Genomic DNA, 23,706 nt, shown 5'->3' on the forward strand with positions numbered 1-23,706 from the left:
AGTGTTGCAAAAGAACAAAGGCAAATCCATGTATAATTTAAACTAAGCAGCTGATTTCCACAGTGAAAAGTAAAAGTGCCATGGTGGAAAAGGTAAGAGGTTACCGCACAAATAATTACATGATTAAGTTTCTATAACATTTTATTTTTTATATAATTATTATGACCCTTGGCAGTGACTAAGGCACTGTAAAGTTTAAAGAGAACACAAGGAAGCCATTTTTTTTCATTATTCCTTCAAACAAATATTTCCAAGAATCTGCTATTTGAAAAGCATTAAATAAACGGCTTAGACAGGGGTCAGGATCTATAGCCTACAAGCTAAATCAGGCCCACTGCCTGTTTTTGTATGGAATCTGGGAAATTGACTCTCAGTGTGTTCCTAGTCAATAGTTAACTGAAAAGAAGGGTGGTTCGCTGTGCCTAGACTATGCACAACGCAGCTTATGATAAACTTCTGCAGCCTGAAATTCTGGTATGTGTTAGGCAGAGGGTACCCTACATTGCCAGTATAAACACTGATCTTAGACTCTCAAACAAGCTTCCCTAGATGGAAACACTGCATGTGTGTTGCTGTGGGAAGAGCGCACTCTGTGCAATCCCTCACGTAAGGAAGAGAGCGTAAGGAAGCCTGCACCCAGACTCTGCCTGTGTTATTTCCCCTTATGATCTGTTCATGCTTCCTATGTTGCTGTGATATATGTCAGCCGTGAGTACAACTATATGCTGAGTTCCATCAGTCCTTCTAGAGAATCTCCAAACCTGGGGATGGTCTTGGGGATTCCTATCATACCTGCAAGTGAAGAATGATTTTTTTTACTTTTACATGGTTAAAGAGAAAATCAATAGAAGAATAAATATATCATGACATACCAAAAATTAACTGAAATTCAAATTTTGGTGTCTATAAATAAAAGTTTTATTGGAATAAGCCATGATCATTTGTTTATATATTATGAATGGCTGTATTTGCATTACAATGGCAAAGCTGACTAGTTGTAACTTAGACCTTATAGCCCAAAATGCCTAAAATATTTACTATGTGGTCCTTTTTAGAAAAGTTTGCCAACCCCTACTTTAGAGGATATAAGAAGATGAGTAGTATTTTAACAGGTTATAAAGAACCAGCCTTCAAACACTTAACTAAATTTTATGCACCAGCCACCGTCCAAGTGCTAAGGACACGGGCTTCCCTGGTGGCCCAGTGGTTAAGCATCTGCCTGCCAATGCAGGAGACATGGGTTTGAGCCCTGGTCCAGGAAGATCCCACATGTCGCGGACCAACTAAGCCCGTGCGTCACAACTACTGAGCCTGCGCTCTACAGCCTGTGAGCCACAACTACTGAGCCCGCGTGCCACGACTACTGAAGCCCATGCAACTGTAGCCCATGCTCCGCAACAAGAGAAGCCACAGCAATAAGCCCACACACCACAACAAAGTGCAGGCCCTACTCGCTGCAACTAGAGAAAAGCCCACATGCAGCAACGAAGACCCAGTGCAGCCAAAAATAAATAAAATAAAATAAACAAATAAATAAATTAATTTTTTAAAAAAATGCTAAAGACACAATGATGAACAAGAAAAAGTCCCTGTCTTTATGGAGTTTATATTCCAGTTAAGAGTGGCATGAGATGGAAGAGAAAATAATCAAACAATAAGATATCAAATGTTGAAAACTGCTATACACAGAGGGAGGAACACTCCTGAGCTCATTCTATGAGGCCACCATCACCCTGATACCAAAACCATACAAGGATGTCACAAAGAAAGAAAACTACAGGCCAATATCTCTGATGAACATAGATGCAAGAATCCTCCACAAAATACTGGCAAACAGAATCCAACAGCACATTAGAAGGATCATACACCATGATTAGGTGGGGTTTATCCCAGGAATGCAAGGATTCTTCAATATACACAAATCAATCAACGTGATACACCATATTAACAAATTGAAGGAGAAAAAACACATGATCATCTCAATAGATGCAGAGAAAGCTTTCAACAAAATTCAACACCCATTTATGATAAAAACCCTCCAGAAAGTAGGCATAGAGGGAACTTATCTCAACATAATAAAGGCCATGTGTGACAAACCCACAGCCAACAACGTCCTCAATGGTGAAAAACTGAAACCACTTCCACTAAGATCAGGAACAAGACAAGGTTGCCCACTCTCACCACTATTATTCAACATAGTTTTGGAGGTTTTAGCCACAGCAATCAGAGAAGAAAAAGAAATAAAAGGAATCCAAATTGGAAAAGAAGAAGTGAAGCTGTCGCTGTTTACAGATGACATGATACTATACATAGAGAATCCTGGAGATGCTACCAGAAGACTACTGGAGCTGATTGGTGAATCTGGTAAAGTAGCAGGATGCAGAATTGTTGCACAAAAGTCTCTTGCATTCCTATACACTAATAATGGGGAATCTGAAGGTGATATTGAGAAAACACTCCCATTTACTATTGCAACAAAAAGAATGAAATATCTGGCAGTAAGCCTACCTTGGGAGACGAAGGACCTGTATGCAGAAAATTATGGGACACTGATGAGAGAAACTGGAGATGATGCAGGTAGATGGAGAGGTATGCCATGTTCTTGGATTGGAAGAATCAACATTGTGAGGGTGAATATACTGCCCAGGGCAATCTACAGATACGGTGCAGTCCCTATCAAACTACCACTGGCACTTTTCACAGATCTCATGGTTTGTATGGAGGCACAGGAGACCCCAAATAGCCAAAGCAATCTTGAGAAAGAAAGGCAGAGCTGGGGGAGTCGGGTTCCCTGACTTCAGACTGTGCTGCAGAGCTATGGTGGTCAAGGCAGTGTGGTGGTGGCACAAAAACAGAGGTGTAGATCGGTGGAGCAGGATGGAGGGCCCAGAGGTAAAGCCACGCACATATGGCCACCTTATCTTTGATAAAGGAGGTGGGAGTGTACAGTGGAGAAAAGACAGCCTCTTCGGTGAGTGGTGCTGGGAAAACTGGACAGCTACACATGGAGGAATGAAATTGGAACACTCCCTAACACCATACACAAAAATAAACTCAGAATGGATTGAAGACCTAAATGTAAGGCCAGACACTGTTAAACACTTAAAGGAAGGCATAGGCGGAACACTCCGTGACATGGATCACAGCAGGATCCTTTTTGACCCACCTCCTAGAGAGACGGAAATAAAAACAAAAATAAACAAATGGGACCTAATGAAGCTTAGAAGCTTTTACACAGCAAAGGAAACCATAGACAGGACAAAAAGACAACCCTCAGAACGGGAGAAAATATTTGCAAATGAAGCAACTGACAAAGGATTAATCTCTGAAATTTAAAAGCAGCTCATGCAGCTCAATATCAAAAGGCAAACAACCCAATCCAAAAATGGGCAGAAGACCTGGGTAGACATTTCTCCAAAGAAGATATGCAGATTGCCAACAAACACATGAAAGAATGCTCAACATCATTAATCATTAGAGAAATGCAAACCAAAACTACAATGAGATACCATCTCACACCTGTCAGTGGCTATCATCAAAAAATCTACAAACAATGAATGCTGGAGAGGGTGTGGAGAAAAGGGAACCCTCTTGCACTGTTGGTGGGAATGTAAACTGATGCAGCCACTATGGAGAACAGTATGGAGGTTCCTTAAAAAACTAAAAATAAAGCTACCATACGACCCAGCGATCCCACTACTGGGCATATACCCTGAGAAAACCACGGTTCGAAGGGAGTCGTGTACCACAGTGTTCACTGCAGCTCTATTTACGGTAGCCAGGACATGGAGGCAACCTAGGTGTCCATCGATAGATGAATGGATGGAGGGGATGTAGCACATATATACAGTAGAGTACTGCTCGGCCATAAAAAGAAACAAAATTGAGTTGTTTGTGGTGAGATGGATGGGCCTGGAGTCTGTCATACAGAGTGAAGTAAGTCAGAGAGAGAAAAACAAATGGTGTGTGCTAACACATATGTATGAAATCTAAGAAAGGGAAAAACGGTGGTCATGAAGAGCCTGGGGGCAGGACGGGAATGGAGATGCAGATGTACTAGAGAGTGGACTTGGGGATATGGGGAAGGGGAGGAGTCAGCTTGGACGAGGTGGGAGAGTGGCGTGGACATATATACACTACCAAATGTAAAACAGATAGCTGGTGGGGGGCAGCCGCATGGCACAGGAAGATCAGCTCGGTGCTTTGTGACCGCCTAGAGTGGTGGGATGGGGAAGGTGGGAGAGGCAAGAGGGAAGAGATATGGGGATGTGTGTGTATGTATAGCTGATTCACTTTGTCACAAGGCAGAAGCTAACACACCACTGTAAAGCAATTATACTTCAATAATGATGTTAAAAAAAGAAAACTGCTATACAGAGACTAAAAACAAAATAATACATTCTAGAGAGGAATTGGGTGGGCGGATCCTTCAGAGCAAATATAGAGGAAAATCTTCTCTGAGAAGGTGACATTTAAGTTGCAACCTGAGAGAAGGATAAAGCAAGCATTCCACAGAGAGGAAGAAGCCAAATCAAAGAACCTCAGGCACGGATGTACCCCATGACTTCACAAAACTGTGAGCATGAATAGAAGCTGAGAAAAATGCGCGGGACACAAGAGCAGAGTGCAATGATACAAAGCACTAGCACCACAGATAGACAGTCCTGGATCTGAATCTGTGCTCTCCCACTTAACAGCTGTACACTTAGGAACGTTACTGAACCCCTCCAGTCTCTATTTCCTAATCAGTGAATCGGGGCTAACATGGTTTTATGGAGAAACGCAAACATACGTAGCATGACACCTGACAGGTACTCACGTAACATAAAGATGGACCCTGTTCCTTGATTTGTAAATTAGAGACAAACATCCGCTAAAAGCAGACGTGAGGTTAAGTTACAGCACTACCAACACTGAGTCATCCAACTCTGCAGAGGGACTATTTTTTTCTTAGGAAGTGACTAACAAAGAATTCTGGGTAAGGCCGTCAAAAATGAACTTTTTGTCCTTCGGGTCTTAGTAAACCAAAGGATAATCAACTTCTCACTAAATGGGGGTAGTACAATACAATGATTGCACTCTCTCTGGTCAACTTATACTATTTCATTTTAGTTTAACAGATTTTCATCCCTGAAGGAGTTTGGTACCCAATGGAAACAGACTTCTGATAATACAAAAGTAGGAGGAGCACCCTTCATTCTGACTCCTAGATGGTAATACTCAATAAATGTTCTCTTCCTCCTTCTAGATGTGGGCAAATACACTCTCACCTCAGCCCCTGAATCTTGACCTTCCAGAGATTTCACAAAAGAAAGAAATGACTGGGTATACTTGGCTCAGTGGCATATAAGGCAAAATACAGATCAGTTAAAAAACAAACAACTCTGAACAATAATTCTCAGTTGATGGATCAAGTCACCCTTGGCATGGTTCAGGTTATAGCCAAGGCAGAAAGTCAGATGCTTAAATGATACATGGGAAGCCTGTTGGTCCCTGGATGAAAGGCCAGGACAACAATTTCAAATTCCAAAGAGCCAAACTCTCCAGCTATGGTCAGCAGCATCCACAGTCACAGCACTCCTGATTAAGACCTAAATTTGTTCACAAATACAATGGGAAGATCTCCTATACCCAGCACTAAAACTTTTAATCCAGTTGGAACCCCATCCTTTTCCTACAATTGGCTTCAATTTGACTCCTCTGATAAAATCTATGACAAAAATACTCTAATAGTCACATCACTTTTAAAAAGACAATTGTCCACTCCCTTAAAACTACAGAATTATTCTTTTTCGGGATATAACTTTAAAAATATAAACTATCATTCTATTTAACAAATTGTCCCAGTGAAGAGTATTCAAGTCTTAACAATATTTTACCCTTTCACATTATTAAGAATATAAAACAAAAGACTGTTTATAGTTAGTTTTTGCTTTCTTGGCCTTTGATTCAGTGGATAAGTGATGGCTGTAGAATAGGTGACATAAACTTATGGAAAATGAAAATTACTACTAGTTACTAAAGGTCCATATTTTATTAATAATGTTAAAAACAATTACGATAGAAGGATTTTGACAGTATCTCTTTTTTTTGTTTATTTTGTTGACCTAACACCACCTTTATATAAACTGTCATCAAGACAATTTTCTGCTTTACTTTCAACTTAACCAAAAATAGAATCATCCACTGATGTACAATGACAGGCTTTATGCCAGAAAAAGCAAGATGTATTTAGTGAAATGAAGTAGAAAAACTCTCCCAAACACCCACTCATATCTGCCATCAAGAATCACAGCAGTTTATTTGAAATACAGAATTCACTTGACTAGGACACAGTGAAATACAAGTCTCATTTTCCACATAAGGAGATCTTGAAAATCCCTATTAGGTCTAAAATCCCATCAATTCATAAATTTAATATATACTGAAAACACGAGGATCCCCTTTGATTTTTACAAATGAAGAAAGTAAGTGAGATCATTATATATATAACTTTCAGGAACAAAGATGTTTAAAACTATCCTTACTTTTAAAAACTGGAACAAGTGACTACCCTCAAAGCACATCCAAGAATTAGACCTTACTTGTGAAAGTGTACTCTATAACTGGACAATACAGTAAAAGGATGATGTGACTCTCATTTTATCCTGTTAAGGAAATTTTCTCTTTTTTAAAATATTTACTTATTTGGCTGCACCGGGTCTTAGTTGCGGCATGCGGGCTCTTAGCTGCAGCATGCGAACTCTTAGTTGTGGCATGCATGTGGGAACTAGTTCCCTGACCAGGAATCAAACCCAGGCCTCCTGCATTGGGAGCACAGAGGAGTCTTAACCACTGGACCATCAGGGAAGGCCCAAGGAAAGTTTCTGTTGGCTTACAAAGTATTAACAGTCAACAGATTCTTGTTCTGAAGACACAAAATCAATTTGCACATGTTGTGAAACAAATACTTCAGGCAGATTATTAAAAGTGCTCTAATTATAACTGTTTCTTTAATAAAACTCAGATATTCTGATTTAGATATAATATTACCACCTTTGCTAGTTTGCAGGAAAACATTACGCTCTGAGAGAGGCAGACCAGTAAGAATGGAGAGAGTGGATCATAAGAAATTAAATTTCCTGGGCTTCCCTGGGGGCACAGTGGTTGAGAATCTGCCTGCCAATGCAGGGGACACGGGTTCGAGCTCTGGTCTGGGAATATCCCACATGCCGCGGAGCAACTGGGCCCATGAGCCACAACTACTGAGTCTGCGTGTCTGGAGCCTGTGCTCCGCAACAAGAGAGGCCGCGACAGTGAGAGGCCTGCGCACCGCGATGAAGAGTGGCCCCCACTTGCCACAACTAGAGAAAGCCCTCGCACAGAAACGAAGACCCAACACCGCCAAAAATAAATAAATTTATTAAAAAAAAAAAAAAAAGAAATTAAATTTCCTAATATGGTAGCAAACTAAATAACAATGGTACTAACACAGCCATAGATAATATCTGTGCTAGAAAGCATAGCAACTGAAATCTCTCAGTAAAGAAAGGATTATCAAGGGAGCTGACATATTCAAGAGACAGAACTGTGTAGATTTTCTGATTTTTACCTAGATCTGCTACAGTTCCTCCTTTAACAGGTGTATTTTCACTATCTTTCTTTGGGTTTACTAGAAAGAAAAAAAAAAAAGAATTATGTTTTAGGGGGAAAGTTCAACTTGTTTTCAAGAAAACAGAATAGAAGATTAAAAAATACACGACTCTCACTGCATCTCCACCATCATTCAGTACTTACCCTTGTGTAAAACCTACTCACCTTCATGTAAAAACCGCAAGCCCAGCTGAGAAACATTAACACTTAATGTAACAGACAATATTCTGTAATTAATTAAACAAGCAGCAATCTTTTTCATCATAAAAGCAAACAATACAGAAATAACAATAGAGAGAAAACCCTGAAAAGAACCTTTCAACCACTTTACCAAAAGTATTTTTTGTGTTTTTTTGTGCACTTGTGGATTCCCATTTCTGTGCCATTCATTAAGACAGACAAATTGAGGGAGAACCAATACCTTTTATACATCTATGTAGACTTCAAAACATTCTGAGGGTTTTTAAATCTTACAGATATAAAGTTATCATACTGTGCTTATTTCCTTAGTACTCTACTTTTGTACTTAGGTTTCTACTTTTGTAACAGTGCACCTGTGTGATCTTTCCATGTATTTTTAGTTACATCTCTTTCATTTTTAATAGACACTCTGTGTCCATGAGTGGATCATGAGGTAACTAGCCCTGTATCAATGGAAACTTTATTTATTTTCAATTTTTCATTACTGTGTAATCAACATTCTTTTATACTTATATTTATGCATGCATGTAATTAATATGGATTATGAAATTAAAACTGTTATTGTACAGTTTTTTAAATTTAATAGATATAGCCAAATTGTGTTAAGTGCCTTCATCAATTTATGCTTCCATCAATAGCATCTGAGAGTACTCACTTCCTCAGAACAGTTGTACTTTGGGGATCATCTACTTTCTAAGTTTTGGAAATCACATGGATGAAAAGTTACTTTAATGATTTACATATCCTTGGTTATGTGAGATTAAGCATCTTTTCATACATTTATTGATCCCAGGATTTATAACAAAATTACTAGTACATAATACTTTGTCCTTTATTCCATAAAGTTTAAGAATCTTTACACATATTTAGGGTTTTAATTCTTTGTTTGTTAAATGGGTAATGAATATTTTCTCTAAGACTAACACTTGTTTAAAGTACCTTAGTATTTGGAAATTTACTTTTATAGTTTTGTTTTTATTTTTTTAAACTAATTAATTAATTTATTTTTTGGCTGTGTCGGGGGCCACACTGGGTCTTCGTTGCTGCGCGTGGGCTTTCTCTAGTTGCGGTGAGTGGGGGCTACTCTTCGTTGCAGTGTGCGGGCTTCTCACTGCGGTGGCTTCTCTTGTTGCGGAGCACGGGCTCTAGGCACGCAGGCTTCAGTAGTTGTGGTACACGCGCTCAGTAGTTGTGGCTCGCAGGCTCTAGAGTGCAGGCTCAGTAGTTGTGGCACGTGGGCTTAGCTGCTCCGCGGCATGTGGGATCTTCCTGGCCCAGGGCTTGAACCCGTGTCGCCTGCATTGGCAGGCGGATTCTTAACCACTGCACAACCAGGGAAGTCCCTACAGTTTTGTTCTTAAATTGAGCACTTTAATCCACCTGAAGTTTAAATTCTTATATACGATACAAAGAAAAATACTAAAATTTACAGGACTTGTGGAACAGTCTGATCTTTTCCCATTTATTTGTGTTGCTAAATTCATAATAATTTAAATTTATTCACAAATATAGATCTACATTTGAATTTCCCATTCTATTTTTTCTTTTTTTGGCTGCGTTGGGTCTTTGTTGCAGCATGCAGGATCTTTCATTGAGGGCGCAAAGGCTCTTCGTTGCAGCACGAGGGCTTCTCTCTAGTTGTGGCGTGCCAGCTCCAGGGTGCGTGGGCTCTGTAGTTGTGCTTGAGCTCCAGGATGCATGGGCTCTGTAGTTTGCAGCACTGGGGCTCTCTAGTTGAGCTGCACGGGCTCAGTTGCCCCACAGCACGTGGGACCTTAGTTCCCCAACCAGGGATAGAACCCGTGTCCCCGCATTGGAAGGCGGATTCTTTACCACTGGACGACCAGAGAAGTCCCTGAACTGGCCATTCTATTCCACTGATGAATGCAGCCATTCTTGCGTCTAAACCATACTACATTAATTATTATAGCTTCCCAGTTTTAGATGGTTATCTCTTAGGACTATCACCACCTTCATAGTTTTTATTTAAAATTATTCTTTTGACTGCCTTTGTGAATGTTCTCTTCTATATGACCTTTAAAATATATTTGTGTGGTTTTTACTGCCCAATTTTGTATAACACAGTGATTTTTAGAAACTCATATAACATTATAGATGACTATATTTTTCATTTCTTAAAAATACAAATGACTACTTAAAAAAGAACAAAAAAGAAAAATGTAGGGATTACAACACACATCAAAGTAAAATACATGAAAACATTACAAGACAGGAGAGGGCATAGGTTAGATTATATTATGGTAAATTTCATACATTTTTATCTCAACTAGACAACAATGATTCTAAATCGATTTGATAAATTAAGGATATATTATATATTGTAATCCCTAGAGCAACCACTAAGAAAAATATAGCTAAAAAGCAAATAGAGAACAAGAAAATCCATAGACAGGAAGTAGTATAGTGGTTGCCAACACATGGGGAAAGGGAATAATTTGGACTAACTCCTAATAAGTACAGGGTTTCTTTTCATAGAGATGAAAACATCTGGAATTAAGACAGTGGTGATGACTGCACAACATAGTGAGTTTACTAAAAACCACTGGAGTGATTAAAATACACTTTAAAACGGTGACTTTTATGCTCTGTGAACTTTAAAACTATGCTATATATAGGGACTTCCCTGGTGGTCCAGTGGTTAAGACTGCTCTTCCAATGCAGGGGGCATGGGTTCGATCCCTGGTTGGGAAACTGGGATCCCACATGCCGCGCTGCATGGCCAAAAAAACCACAAAAAACCAAAACCAGGCTATATATAAAAGAAACCATGTAAGTTCGAAAAGAAAAGAAAATAGCGAGGGGCTAGAATAGAACACTAAAAGCTAAAGAGGAAATGAGAGAGACAAATGGGAAAAAAACAGTATGACTGTAGACTTAAACCCAACCATATAGATAATTATGTTACATTTAAGTGGACTACATACTCCAATTAAAAACAGAAAATGTGTATATCGGGGGAAAGAACTAAGTCTCCACAAATTGATGTTTAAAAGCAATGCTTTACATAATTAGAGTGAAAGTAAAAGAATGCCAGAGAGGTACAAATTGAAAACATAAAATGTAAGAAAAAATGTATAGGACTGCTGAAGTCTTAAGTTCAGTGGGGACTAATAAAACATAGAAATTTAATGAAAAGGATGTGGTGAGATGAGGCTTTATTATCATCAGAGAACTTAGATTTCAAGACAAGCACTAACATGGCACCTAGAGACATGATACAAGCCTCAATTCATCAGAAGAACAACGATGATCTAGATGTATATGCCCTTAAACAGCAGAGCTTCAAAGTACAAGAAAATACAGGAAGAAAAAAATTTAACAGGAATAAAGGGACAAACAGACAAATCCACAATCACAGTTAAAAAGGTCTAACATCTGCCTCCCAATAACTGATTTAAATAGGTTGAATTGTGCATAGATACATACTCCATTTTTCCATACGTATATTGATTCTGTTGGGATTTTAAAACCATTAACTTTAAAGCATTACTAAATTTTGAGAACTTTTTGATCACAGTGTGTTTTCCCGATAAATAGCAAAAGTATACCAAAAGACAGGAAAACAGAGAATTTCACATACGTTAACCTTCAAGGGGTAATCTATTAATATTTGAAAGTTAAGAACTGGAGACACAGAGCAATAAGTGAATCATCCCATGGCACTGCTGAGAATAATTAAATCACGTCTAACACTCTCATAGTCTAGGCAAAAGGATACAAACCATTTTTTGGAAGAACCACCTCCTCTATGTTGGGTACAGGTGTTGGGTCTTCCATGTCCTTGGTAAGATCTTCTTGCTCATCTTCCTCTTTCTGACTTCTCCGCTTCCCATAAAGACTAGCTTGGCTACAACATAATAGATACAAAATCACAAACAAGACTGACGATAGCTAGTTACAGCAAACAATTTCAGAGGCTTTAACTACACTGTTAGAGAATCTACGTTCAGAATCACTTTAAAAGGCAAACAGAAATCAAAAAAATTAGATACATTCCCCAAATTACATCTAACCAGTCAAAAGGAAAAGAAAACTTTTAAGGCACAAGAAATGACCACAGAAATTCTGCAATACAAGTTTGCAGACAGTACCCTAAAAGGTGCTTAGTGTAATAAAAAAAACATCTGCTACAGAAATACAGCACATATTTTATCTCAGATCATAAAGAATCACTTACATAAGAAATTTTCTCAAAGATATATACAAATAACTGCTTTTTGGATTTCTTTGGTTTTCTGTATTTTCCTGGCTCTTTGTATCATTCAAACATCAGGAACTGCAAAGTAAAATCACTTAGGACAGTACTAACTTTTGTATTTTGTAAAAATTGCCATTGTTCTTTCACCACCTGAATTCAATCAAATCAACATTTATTTTTAAAACTAACACATGCCAGGGCTTCCCTGGTGGCGCAGTGGTTGAGAGTCCACCTGCCAATGCAGGGGACACGGGTTTGTGCCCCGGTCCGGGAAGATCCCACATGCCGCGGAGCGGCTAGGCCCGTCAGCCATGGCCACTGAGCCTGCGCGTCCGGAGCCTGTGCTCCACAACGGGAGAGGCCACAACGGTGAGAGGCCCGCGTACCGCAAAAAACAAAACCAAAACCAAAAAAAAAACTAACACATGCCAGAAAGCATATTAAAGTTCAAACAAGAATGGAATGATTCCTTACCTTGAGGAATTACAGGGAATTCAGGACAGAAATCATTAACTACCTCATATAATGTGATGTGTACCAATACAAAGAAATGAATACAAGGACCACAAAAATACAACTCAGACAAAGAGAACTGTAACAATTTACTAAAAAGTTGGCAATGTTTCAGGATGATGAGTAAAAGCATAAAAGCTTAAGAAAAAAATTTCCCGTTTTGGGGTAGTAATCTAGAATACACCGACAAGGGAGGCAGAATGGAGAAAGAGCTTGCTGAGTCCTCACACTGCTGAGAGAACGCTCCAAGTTCTCTTTTTAGAGGGATAACATGTTGGCATAGGTTAGAATAAGGTATACAGAGTAAAAAAATTTGTTTAATAAAAATTACACGACAATTTTTTTTTAAGCCTATGAAACTAAAGGTGGCGAGGAGGTAAAATACTTCAAAATGAAAAAAAGATGCAGGGAAGATGAATAAAACAAATGTTAGGAAAACAGGTTTCAAGATGTTTTAGTTAAATAGACTATTCTAAGGGGAGACTTAAATGAGCAAAGTCCTGCTCATTAGAAGGCAGATGCATTCAATTAAAGGATGCGCGTACATTTATTTTGGGAAACTAAATTTGGTGGGTATTATACTCAGAGTAGAAGCTAAATGCCACCACTGTGAGCATCCCAGACATCACATTTTGATTCTGTGACCACTCATATCCTGGCAGCCCATCTTAGCCCATAAAGGGGAGAGTAGCACATCGATTTCAGGCCGGGAAACATTTGGAAAAGTTGTTATGATATTCTTTACAAGGATCTCAGGTAGCTCTGAAATCTCTAAACATCAACAGTAAGTTTCAGAATGCAAGTTTAAGAGATAAGGTTACCCTCAATAATCCCCAAGAAAAACCTATTTTGTTCTTTTAATTTTTATGTCACAGTACATGTGACTTGATAAAAAAACAAAAATCTTTTTATATCTGTAACTGACTCATTAATATTATTTATAAAACTAAATAAGAGTTTCTTAACTTCCCTAAAAGCTTCTACGCATGGTTAAGAATGCTTCAAGTAACCTTACCCTTCAAGAAATAACGTGATTCAAGGCATGTTCTGGGCAACAAAAGGCAAATTTGGCTAGAGAAGAATGTCACAAAAGGAAGCTGATGGAGAGAAGATGACTGCACTGTAAAGATCTACTTGACAACAGCCAGGAAGTCGACAAATTTACTACCACATGAAAAGAATAAATTTTGCAAAGTGTCATTTTCTAAAACTAAACTATAATCTCTGAAAAAATGCTCAAAATATATTTTGAGGGACTTCCCTGGTGGCCCAGTGGTTAAGATTTCGCCTTCCAATGCAGGGGGTGTGGGTTCGATCCTTAGTAGGGGAGCTAGGATCCCACGTGCCTCCCCACCAAAAAAACCAAAGACATAAAACAGAAGCAATATTGTAACACATTCAATAAAGACTTTAAAAATGGTCCACATCAAAAAAAAAGTCTAAAATATGTTTTGAGCTAGACAACCCTGAAATTATTAACTATCTACTTAGTACATAATCATAAAATTATTATTTACTGTCTACCATTTATAGGCATCTACTTCAGGCCAGGCACTGTGCAAGGTCTTTAAAGTCTCACTTAATCCTCACAACAACCTATTCAATAGAAACCAAAATCTCTACTCAAGCAAGATTCACTAAGTACAAACGTGACTTACTGAATAAGGCACTACACTGCTGCAATTTGCAGAATATGGAGCAGACAGAGGTTCAACTCCTCTATAAGTCATTTGGATCATGTATGGGACAGGTGGTAAAACTGGAGAAAGACAGTAACTCTTGTGAATATAATTTCTTAAATTCCTTACCAGCCACACTTCTCAATACAAACATTGATACAGAAAAAAGTTCTATTCAGAGATAGAAATGTATAAAATTGACATAAGATGCCCATAAGATAACATCCCATAACAAGACGAGCTATCAAAGCAAAGACTTCCAACCAAGTCAAAGTAAGACAAACGTCCAATGTAAATGTAAAAATCTGCAAAGTTCTTTAGTCTATTTCAGTGCCTTCTGAATCATGCTGCAGTTCTTACCCTTTCTTCCCGCTCTTCTTCCGGGGTTCTGTGGGTGTGGGAGGTGGAGGGGAAGGTGAATGTTTCCTCTTTCGAGCATTAGCTGATGCTTTTCTATCTCTTCTCTCTGGACTTCTGACTGGCTAGGAAGAAGTAAATGGAAGTAAATATCGGCTAGCTTTGCTGACTCCTCAGTTTCTACAAACGCTTGTTCAAAGGTGAGTTTTCACAAAGATAATACCAAACACAAGTGCGCAGAGGAAATGAAAGGCACAACATTAAGCATCCTCGACCATAAGCAGTCAGGAGGCTTTCCCTGACCTTCCAGGTGATGCACCATCAATGGATATATTAGAACCATTCCACAGGTGTTCAAACTATGCTACAAAACAGACATGCCCAAACCCCTCACAACTAAAAACTTCCTGCTCAAATTCTGTGTTCCCAGGTGGGAAAAGCATTTTCAATAACCACTGGAAAAATATGAAACACATGCTATTAAATTAATGAAATACAAAGACTGGCTGAATGATCTTGTGAAAATGTACCAGAAACTACTCCTAGTTCATCATTAAAAGGAATATAAGAGAAAATGACTCAAAAGAGGTAAAATTTTACAAGACTGCAACTTATGATTTAAAAGTCAACCCACAGGTGTAAAACTATCCCTATCTGCAGATGACATGATCTTATATATGGATAACCCCAAGGAATCCACAAAAAAACTATTAGAGCTAATAAACGAGCTCAGCATAGTTGCAGGCCATACATCAATATACAAAAGTCAGCCTGTAGATGATAAATTTAATACCAATTTAATAAAACAGACCATAATAAAGAAAATACACCTAAAATGATCCACAGTATTGCATCTGAGGTTGAAAAACGAATCAGAGATTAAAACATCAATTAGACATTAATGATTGGGACTTCTCTGGTGGCGCCGTGGTTAAGAATCCACCTGCCAATGCAGGGAACACGGGTTCGAGCTCTGGTCCAGGAAGATCCCACATGCCGCGGAACAACTAAGCCCGTGTGCCACAACTACTGAGCCCGTGTGCTCCAACTACTGAAGCCAGCGCACCTAGAGCCTGTGCTCCACAACAAGAGAAGCCACCACAATGAGAACCTGTGTGCCGCAACGAAGCATAGCCCCCACTCGCCGCAATGAGAGAAAGCCCACACGCAGCAACGAAGACCCAACGCAGGCAAAAAAAAAAAATATCCAAAGCAAATAGGGACGAACTAAAAATAAAAAGATATGAAAAAGACTCAGTTTTTAAATATTTTTCTTAAAGATAAAGAATATATGGTGTGTGACAGACTTTTAGTAAGAAAGTCTTGGGGCTGAAAATAGGTATGAAAGAACTACACTTTCTAAATTATTGGTTAAAAGTATATGCCTCAAAGATTTTTTTCAAAAAACTAAAAAACAAAACCAAAAGCAAAAATGTTAAGTGTCCCCAATGAAAAAAGACTTCCGGAATCACAGGTATCTACCTGAAGCTGTCATAACCCAACACTAACACATCTAAGCCTTCGTCTCAGTCTCAAGTCTTCCTCTAGCGACACACCTACCTCCCAACTTGTGACTTATAACAAAACATGGATAAATATTTAAATGGTTGGGCTTCTTAAAGGATTAAAGAGTATTAAATGTCAAGTCCCCCTACCTGAAAAAAGGACTGAACTGTAACTATGAGACATTTAAGGCCTATACTTTATGCTAACTACTATATGTTCCTTAACAAAGCTATTAAAAAATATTAAAACTAAATCAGTTTTCCCTTGGAAAATGAAGAGCTAAGTTAAATTACCCTGTGATGACATTTGGTTCACAAAATTAATACTCAGATCTAGAGAACAAAATCAGTTGTACTACCTTGCACACTGCATGGGCCACTTTAAATCTTAATGACCCTCTGAGATTCTCATGCCCCTTTTTGGGGGATGCCAGCTCCTGAGATGGTTGTTATGGCCATTTAGTAACTTTTATATATACTTGATGGCTGAAAGTTTATTAATGAAGATTTGATAACATTCAGGCGAAGAAAGAAGAAAACACCAAGTGAGAAAAATGGTGCCAAACCAAATACCTCTTCATTCTTTGTTGAAATTCGCTGACGAAAACTCACGGGCTTCCTGTTCTCATCCACCTCATAATCCTCCTCATTCATCCATTCATTGAAAACATCAGTGTCCAAAATCCATTTTGCATGAACCTAAAATCACATCAAAGCATGAATATCTACATAAATAATAAATCACTACAGTTTTTAAAGTATTCAAAATGAAAGAAGCTGATTTATTACACTCAAAGCCTCAACTGCATAGAACAGTTTAAAAATACGACTATTAGTGACATATGAGTGGCAACTTAACCACTTCAATTTTCATTCCATGTCTTTTACTGAGTAAACAGTAAAAAAGCATGACTGGTTTTGTGTAGACTGAGGCTTTGATAACCAAGACCCTGCAATTGGATAATCATGTCATCTTTTTTCTTTATTTCAGTTTTATTTAGGTTTAAGTGAAAAATAAAACTGTAAGATATTTAAGGTGTACGTTGTGATTTGATATACATACACACTGTGAAAGGATTCACCCCCCCCAGCAAGTTAATACATCCATCCCCTCACATATTTATCTTGTGTGCGTGTGCACGCGCGTGCACACGAGAACACTTAGGTCTACTCTTAGCAAATTTCAACTTTACAGTACAGTGTTATCAACTTTTGTCACATTTGACATTAGCTCCTCAGACCTAATTTATCTTATAGCTGAAAACTGGTACCCTTTTACCAACCGTTTCCTATTTCTCCTACCCCCCAATCCCTGGCAACCACTTTTCTACAGTTTCTAGGAGTTTGACTTTTTTTTTTTTTCTTTAAAGATTCCACATATAAGTGACACCATGCAGTACTTGTATTTCTCTATCTGGCTTATTTCACTAATCGTGGCATCTTCATCTTCACAAAAATCAGTGACAGAAACATTCAAAGGCAAAAGGCCACAGTGAATCATTGCTTTAGGCATAAAGAATGTCTCTAGGTTTATACATTCGATAACATTCTAAGAAATGATGAAAGAGGACATTTACTGACATTTGCCCAGCCCTGTCAAGTACACATGGTGCTCTAAAGAGGCCTTTCAGGGACAACCAAGGTTGGGACAGGGTGGAGAAGTGAGAGTCAGATTTGGGGTTCTTCCCAGTCCTTTACATGGCCACTTCTTTTGTTTTTGTTAATGTTTCTAAGAATAAAATGAAGGGTTCTCTGGATGTTATATAGATACACATGTAGATACGGATATATACAGATATTTAAACCACAGCCCTAGCCTCTATAATACTTCTATTTATTCAACAGTATTTCTCAAAGTGAGCACAATTGGAATTGGGGACTAGACTTCTTTCCTGTGTGGGACTGCTGTTCAGTCGTGTGTGTGTGTGTGTGTGTGTGTGTGTGTGTGTGTGTGTGTGTGTGTGTGTGTGTGTGTGTGTGTGTGTGTGTGTGTGTGTGTGTGTGTGTGTGTGTGTGTGTTGCAATTAACATGCCCAGTCAAGAATCATTAAAATACTAACATGAGAGCAAAGAGAGAAAAAGAGAGCAGCAACTACAGCTATGAAGCCTTCAGGAACTAAAAACCTACAACATAGCAATCACTGAGACTATATGGACTTGCCAATAAAAATATTTTGTCAATCTAAGCTCCCCACTGCTCCCCCCTTGTATTTTAAAAAAAAAAGGAAACATTACTACATTGGTTGTTAAGGATATTGCCTGAATGATATACTGCTTTAAGAATGACATCAACCTGACTACATGCCTCTTGTCCTCCCAAAACTAGAGCTACACAGTAACAAACACAAAATTAATACCCGTCAAGGAGAATACAAGACCTTAAATAATGTAACTCGAAAAGACTCCTATATGTATAAATTATGAGAATGGGATATATAAATAGAGCACGAGAAACCTTAAGCTAATTAGAGAAAAAAATCTATTTAAAGGCATGACTATGTTCAAGAAAAGGGTAAATTAATTCAGTGATGTAATTAATTGCAGAAAAATTTAATTCAGTAATTAATTCAGAAAAATTTATGTCACAGCATTTGAAAACATAATAGTCTTTTCCAAATTATTCATAAGTATGTATATATTTTAAAAGTAGAGCTGAATATTCACATTGTACATTCTTTACTATCCAGAAGACCTTGAGAGAATTCTCTTGAGAAAGTATGTTAGGACAGTATGGACAACTAATAATCATTTGTGCCAGGCACTCTGCTGAACACCTTACATACAATATGATCTTGTTTAATCCCGCTAAGCAAGGCAGATTAGTCTCTCCAGTTTTCCAAATCAGCAAACTGGGGCACAGAGTGTCAGCAAGCTGCCCAGTTACTTACCTACCAAGAGGCAAAGATTTGCACGGAGTTCTGCCTAAGCTCTTATGCCACTATGCTCTATTACCTGTCTCACAAAAACACCTTAGGGTCAGAATAATATAATAGGTTGTGCAACCTTCAGCAAAATTATCTAACTTCTGTAACCCAGTTTCCTTACCTATGAAATGATACGATGGTAAACTCTGCTATCAAGCCCAGTCCTAAACTTCTGACAACTATAATCTTCAACATAGTATGTTTCTAAAAATCCTTTCGTAATACTTTACAATGTTATATGGCTCACAAGTCATATAGTTTATCCCTTTAATCAACATTTTTTTCCAAGTAACAACTTAACTGTTTGACTAGACATATGTCTAGATTTGACTACAGAGATATATGTTTGAAACTGCTAGACAATGGTGGAGGCTCAGTAGTTCTAACATCAGAGAGCACAGTTCACATTTTTTTCAAGTTTTCAATGAGAACAGTTTGGTTATAACCTCTCAGATTACATTTAAAGGTAGTTTTTGTTGTTGTTTAAAATCATCTTCCCTGATATGGGAACATATGTATATGTATAACTGATTCACTTTGTTATAAAGCAGAAACTAACACACCATTGTAAAGCAATTATACCCCAATAAAGATGTTAAAAAAAAAAATCATCTTCCCTGAAGATAATGGGACAACACAAATATAGCAGGAATTGGTATGCTTTTTTTGGGGGGGGTCAGATACTAAATATTTTAGGCTTGCAAGCCATATGTTCTCTGTCTCTACTCAACTCTGCTGCTATAGTGTGCAATCAGCCACAGAAAATACATAAATGAATGGGTTTGGTGGTGATCTAATACAATTTTATATACAAAAACAGGTGGCTATAATTTGCCAACCCTTGTAAAAGGAAAAGTAGTTTTATCCACTGACACTCCATATATGAGGTTTAATAGAGAAAAAATTTTCCAAAAATATACATTAGTTACTACATGATCATTCTGAGAAAATCAATGAAATGTGAAGAAAATTATACAACTTAACTGAAAGATATAAAAGACCTAAATAAATTGGTAGTTAAATTGCCTCCACAAATTGAGAGGCTCAGTATTGTAAAGATGTCAGTTTTCTCCAAGTTGTTCTACAGATTAAATTTAATTCGAATCAAAATCCCAATGAGTTTGTTTAATATGGACCTTAACAAGCTGATTCTAAACTTTACACAAAACAGCAAAGACCCAAAAGACTCCTGAAGAAAAAAGTGGGAGTACTCAAGTCAAAACAAATAACTAATAAAACCTTATAATAGAGTCAAGAAACAAATCACGACATACATAAAAATTTACTTTTAACAGAAATGGCTTGGATCAGTGGGGAGAGAAATCCAGCTTTAATATTTTTCCACCTTGAAACTATAGCTGATCTAACACCATATGGGGAAATTTTTTTTCCCCTACATCATAACATGTTTAAAAATTAATTCCAGGTAGATTAAAGATCTTTATATATTAAAGGCAAAACTAAAGAATTTTTAAAGATGATTTAAGAAAATGTCGTGATGACCTTGGGATAGAAAACAAAAAGATAAGCTACTAGGAAAACTATGTTTTTAATTTTTATTTTGTAATAAATTTATTTATTTGATTTTATTTTTGGCTGCGTTGGGTCTTCGTTGCTGCACGTGGGGGCTTTCTCTAGTAGCGACAAGCGGGGGCTACTCTTAGTTGCGGTGCGCTGGTTTCTCATTGAGGTGGCTTCCCTTGTAGTGGAGCATGGGCTCTAGGCATGCGGGCTTCAGTAGTTGTGGCACACAGGCTCAGTAGTTGTGGCTCATGAGCTCTAGAGCACAGGCTCAGTAGTTGTGGTGCACGGGCTTAGTTGCTCCGCAGTATGTGGGATCTTCCCAGACCAGGGCTCGAACCTGTGTCCCCTCCACTGGCAGGCGGATTCTTAACCACTGCACCACCAGGGAAGCCCAGAAAACGTATTTTTAACACAGGTAACTGATGATGTAACCACGCGTGTTAGTACGCAGAATATCTAAAGAACACCCACAAAGAAAAAGAACGCAATGGAAAAAAAAAAAGCAAAAGGTGGAAACGAGCACTTCATAGAGGAAGAAACACCAAAGGTCAAAGAATTCATGAAAAGATGGCAAAGCTATTTGGTAGTAAGAGAAATACAAGTTAAAACCCTAAAGAAACACCACTTCGCATCCAGTAGATAGGTAAATATCACTAAGTCAGAATACACCAAGCAGGCCTTCCCTGGTGGCGCAGTGGTTGAGAATCCACCTGCCAGTGCAGGGGACACAGGTTCGATCCCTGGTCTGGGAAGATCCCACATGCTGTGGAGCAACTAAGCCCGTGCACCACAACTACTGAGCCTGTGCTCTAGAGCTCATGAGCCACAACTACTGAGCCTGTGTGCCACAACTACTGAGCCTGTGTGCCACAACTACTGAAGCCCGCATGGCTAGAGCCCATGCTCCACAACGAGAGAAGCCACCGCAATGAGAAGCCTGTGCACTGCAATGAAGAGTAGCCCCCGCTCGCTGCAACTAGAGAAAGCCCGCACGCAGCAACGAAGACCCAACACAGCCAAAAATAAATAAATAAAATAAATTGAAAAAAAAAAAAAAAAAAAGAATATACCAAGCACTGGCCATGATACAGAGCATCCAGAAAACTTATACACCTTTAGCAAAATAAATTTTTACAACCATCTGGAAACAATACGGCATTGTTTAGAAAAAGTGAATGTTTGCATTCCCTAAGATCCAGTAATTCCATTATGAACAAACACAAAATATGTATGTTCAGGAAAGTTCATAGTAGCATTTTTCATAGTACCTTAAAGTAGAAACTACCACACCCACCCACATTACAATGGATATATTGTGACATATGCATACATGAGATTACCTGTACTGCTATATACTATAGATGAACGATGCTGAACAAAAAGGCAAGTCACGAAAAAATACAATATGATTACACTGATATTAAAGCTTTTTAAATGTAAAAACTAAAACAGGATTTGTGTAGTTTTGTGTGTGTGTGTGCGTGTGTGGTAAAACTGCATAAAAAAGACAAGCCAAACATTTAGAATAACGGTTAGCTCTGAGTGGGCAGGCCAAAGGATGAACATGGAATGCTTCAATGGTAATGGTAATGTTCTTTTTTGAGAGTGGCAAGTACACAGGTGTTTTTTAAAACTGTGATCCGTTTTTATTATTCATATTTAATAAATGTTAATATCCACAATTTAACATTTAAAATTAAGTGCTAACTTTCTCATAGCAATCACATTTCCTCTAGAACAACAAAACAATACATAAGCATTGTTTTATACAATAATAGAGAAACTAAAATTCCAGTTCAAATTTTCTGACTAAAGACATGTTTAGTTAGCTCCTTTTCTCTAGGTTTCAGGGATAAGATCGTCAAGCATTAAAAAGTATTATACTAGGATTATATTCTCTTGAAGGTAAAATAAAAATGCAAGTTCAAGAAGAAAAATAAAGTATATAACACACTTACTTTTAACAAAAAGCATATGCATATATTCTTAAAATGGATAACAGTGAGCACAAATTGCAATTTAGATTTCATAGGATACATTAAGAAAAAGTATTTAAATATGATAAATTAATTTTAAAAAGATAACCAACAAGGACCTACTGTATAGCACAGGGAACTCTGCTCAATATTATGTGGCAGCCTGGATGGGAGGGGAGTCTGGGGGAGAATGGATACATGTATATACGTATGGTTAAGTCTCTTTGCTGTGCACCTGAAACTATCACAACATTGTTAATCGGCTATACTCCAATATAAACTAAAAAGTTTAAAAAAATTTTTTTATTTAGTTTGTAAATACAAACATAAAAGCAAAAAAATAAACAAACATGAAAGATTCCACATAGTAACTATTTAAATTTCTAGTGAAAAATTTTATATGTTAACTAAACATAAAAGGAAGTAGGGGACTTCCCTGGTGGTCCAGTGGTTAAAAATCCACCTTCCAATGCAGGGAACGTGGGTTCAATCCCTGGTCAGGGGACTAAGATCCTACATGCTGCGGGGCAACTAACCCCATGCACTGCAACTACTGAGCACGTGAGCCACAACTAGATAGCCAGCAGGCTGCAACTACAGAACCCATGCGCTCTGGAGCTTGCGAGCCACAACTAGAGAGAAGCCCACATGTTGCAACAAAAGATCCCACATGTTGCAATACAGATGTCACATGCCACAACTAAGACCCGACACAGCCAAAAATAAGATAAATATATTGTTTTTAAAAGTAAATAGTTCCTAATTTTGCTTTCTTGGACATACATGATCAACAAAGTTTGAAAACCACTGATTTAAAGTATTTGTAATTGCCTTTATTGCAGGGTGGGCATTCTTTAGCTAATGTATTTTCATTCTAGGGACTTCCCTGGTGACGCATGGTTAAGAATCCGCCTGCCAATGCAGGGGACATGGGTTCTAGCCCTGGCCTGGGAAGATCCCACATGCCGCGGAGCAGCTAAGCCCGTGCACCACAACTACTGAGCCTGTGCCCTAGAGCCCACGAGCCACAACTACTGAGCCCATGTGCCACAACTACTGAAGCCTGCTTGCCTGGAGCCCGTGCTCCGCAACAAGAGAAGCCACTGCAATGAGAAGCATGCACGCTGCAACAAAGAGTGGCCTCCGCTTGCCTCAACTAGAGAAAGCCCGCACGCA

General features: G+C 38.3%; 1 protein-coding gene across 7 annotated transcripts in view; it reads right to left on the reverse strand.

Annotated features, from left to right (window-relative positions):
- Positions 1-23,706, reverse strand: part of SMARCC1 (SWI/SNF related BAF chromatin remodeling complex subunit C1) — a 181,255-nt gene that overhangs the window by 96,712 nt on the left and 60,837 nt on the right. For 6 of the 7 annotated variants that reach the window (XM_089919222.1, XM_089919219.1, XM_022573288.2 and 3 more), the window contains 4 exons: positions 16,680-16,805; positions 14,605-14,726; positions 11,577-11,701; positions 7,592-7,651 (listed from right to left, as the gene is read on the reverse strand). In XM_089919222.1, the coding sequence (XP_089775348.1) occupies positions 7,592-7,651; positions 11,577-11,701; positions 14,605-14,726; positions 16,680-16,805 (433 nt within the window). The remainder of the gene's footprint in view (positions 1-7,591; positions 7,652-11,576; positions 11,702-14,604; positions 14,727-16,679; positions 16,806-23,706) is intronic. The other variant, XM_089919220.1, reaches the window with a different exon arrangement.

The sequence above is a fragment of the Delphinapterus leucas genome, chromosome 10, assembly GCF_059928025.1.
Source record: "Delphinapterus leucas isolate spDelLeu-1000000601 "Yukka" chromosome 10, BTC_Dleu_Yukka2, whole genome shotgun sequence".
Lineage (NCBI taxonomy): Eukaryota > Metazoa > Chordata > Mammalia > Artiodactyla > Monodontidae > Delphinapterus > Delphinapterus leucas.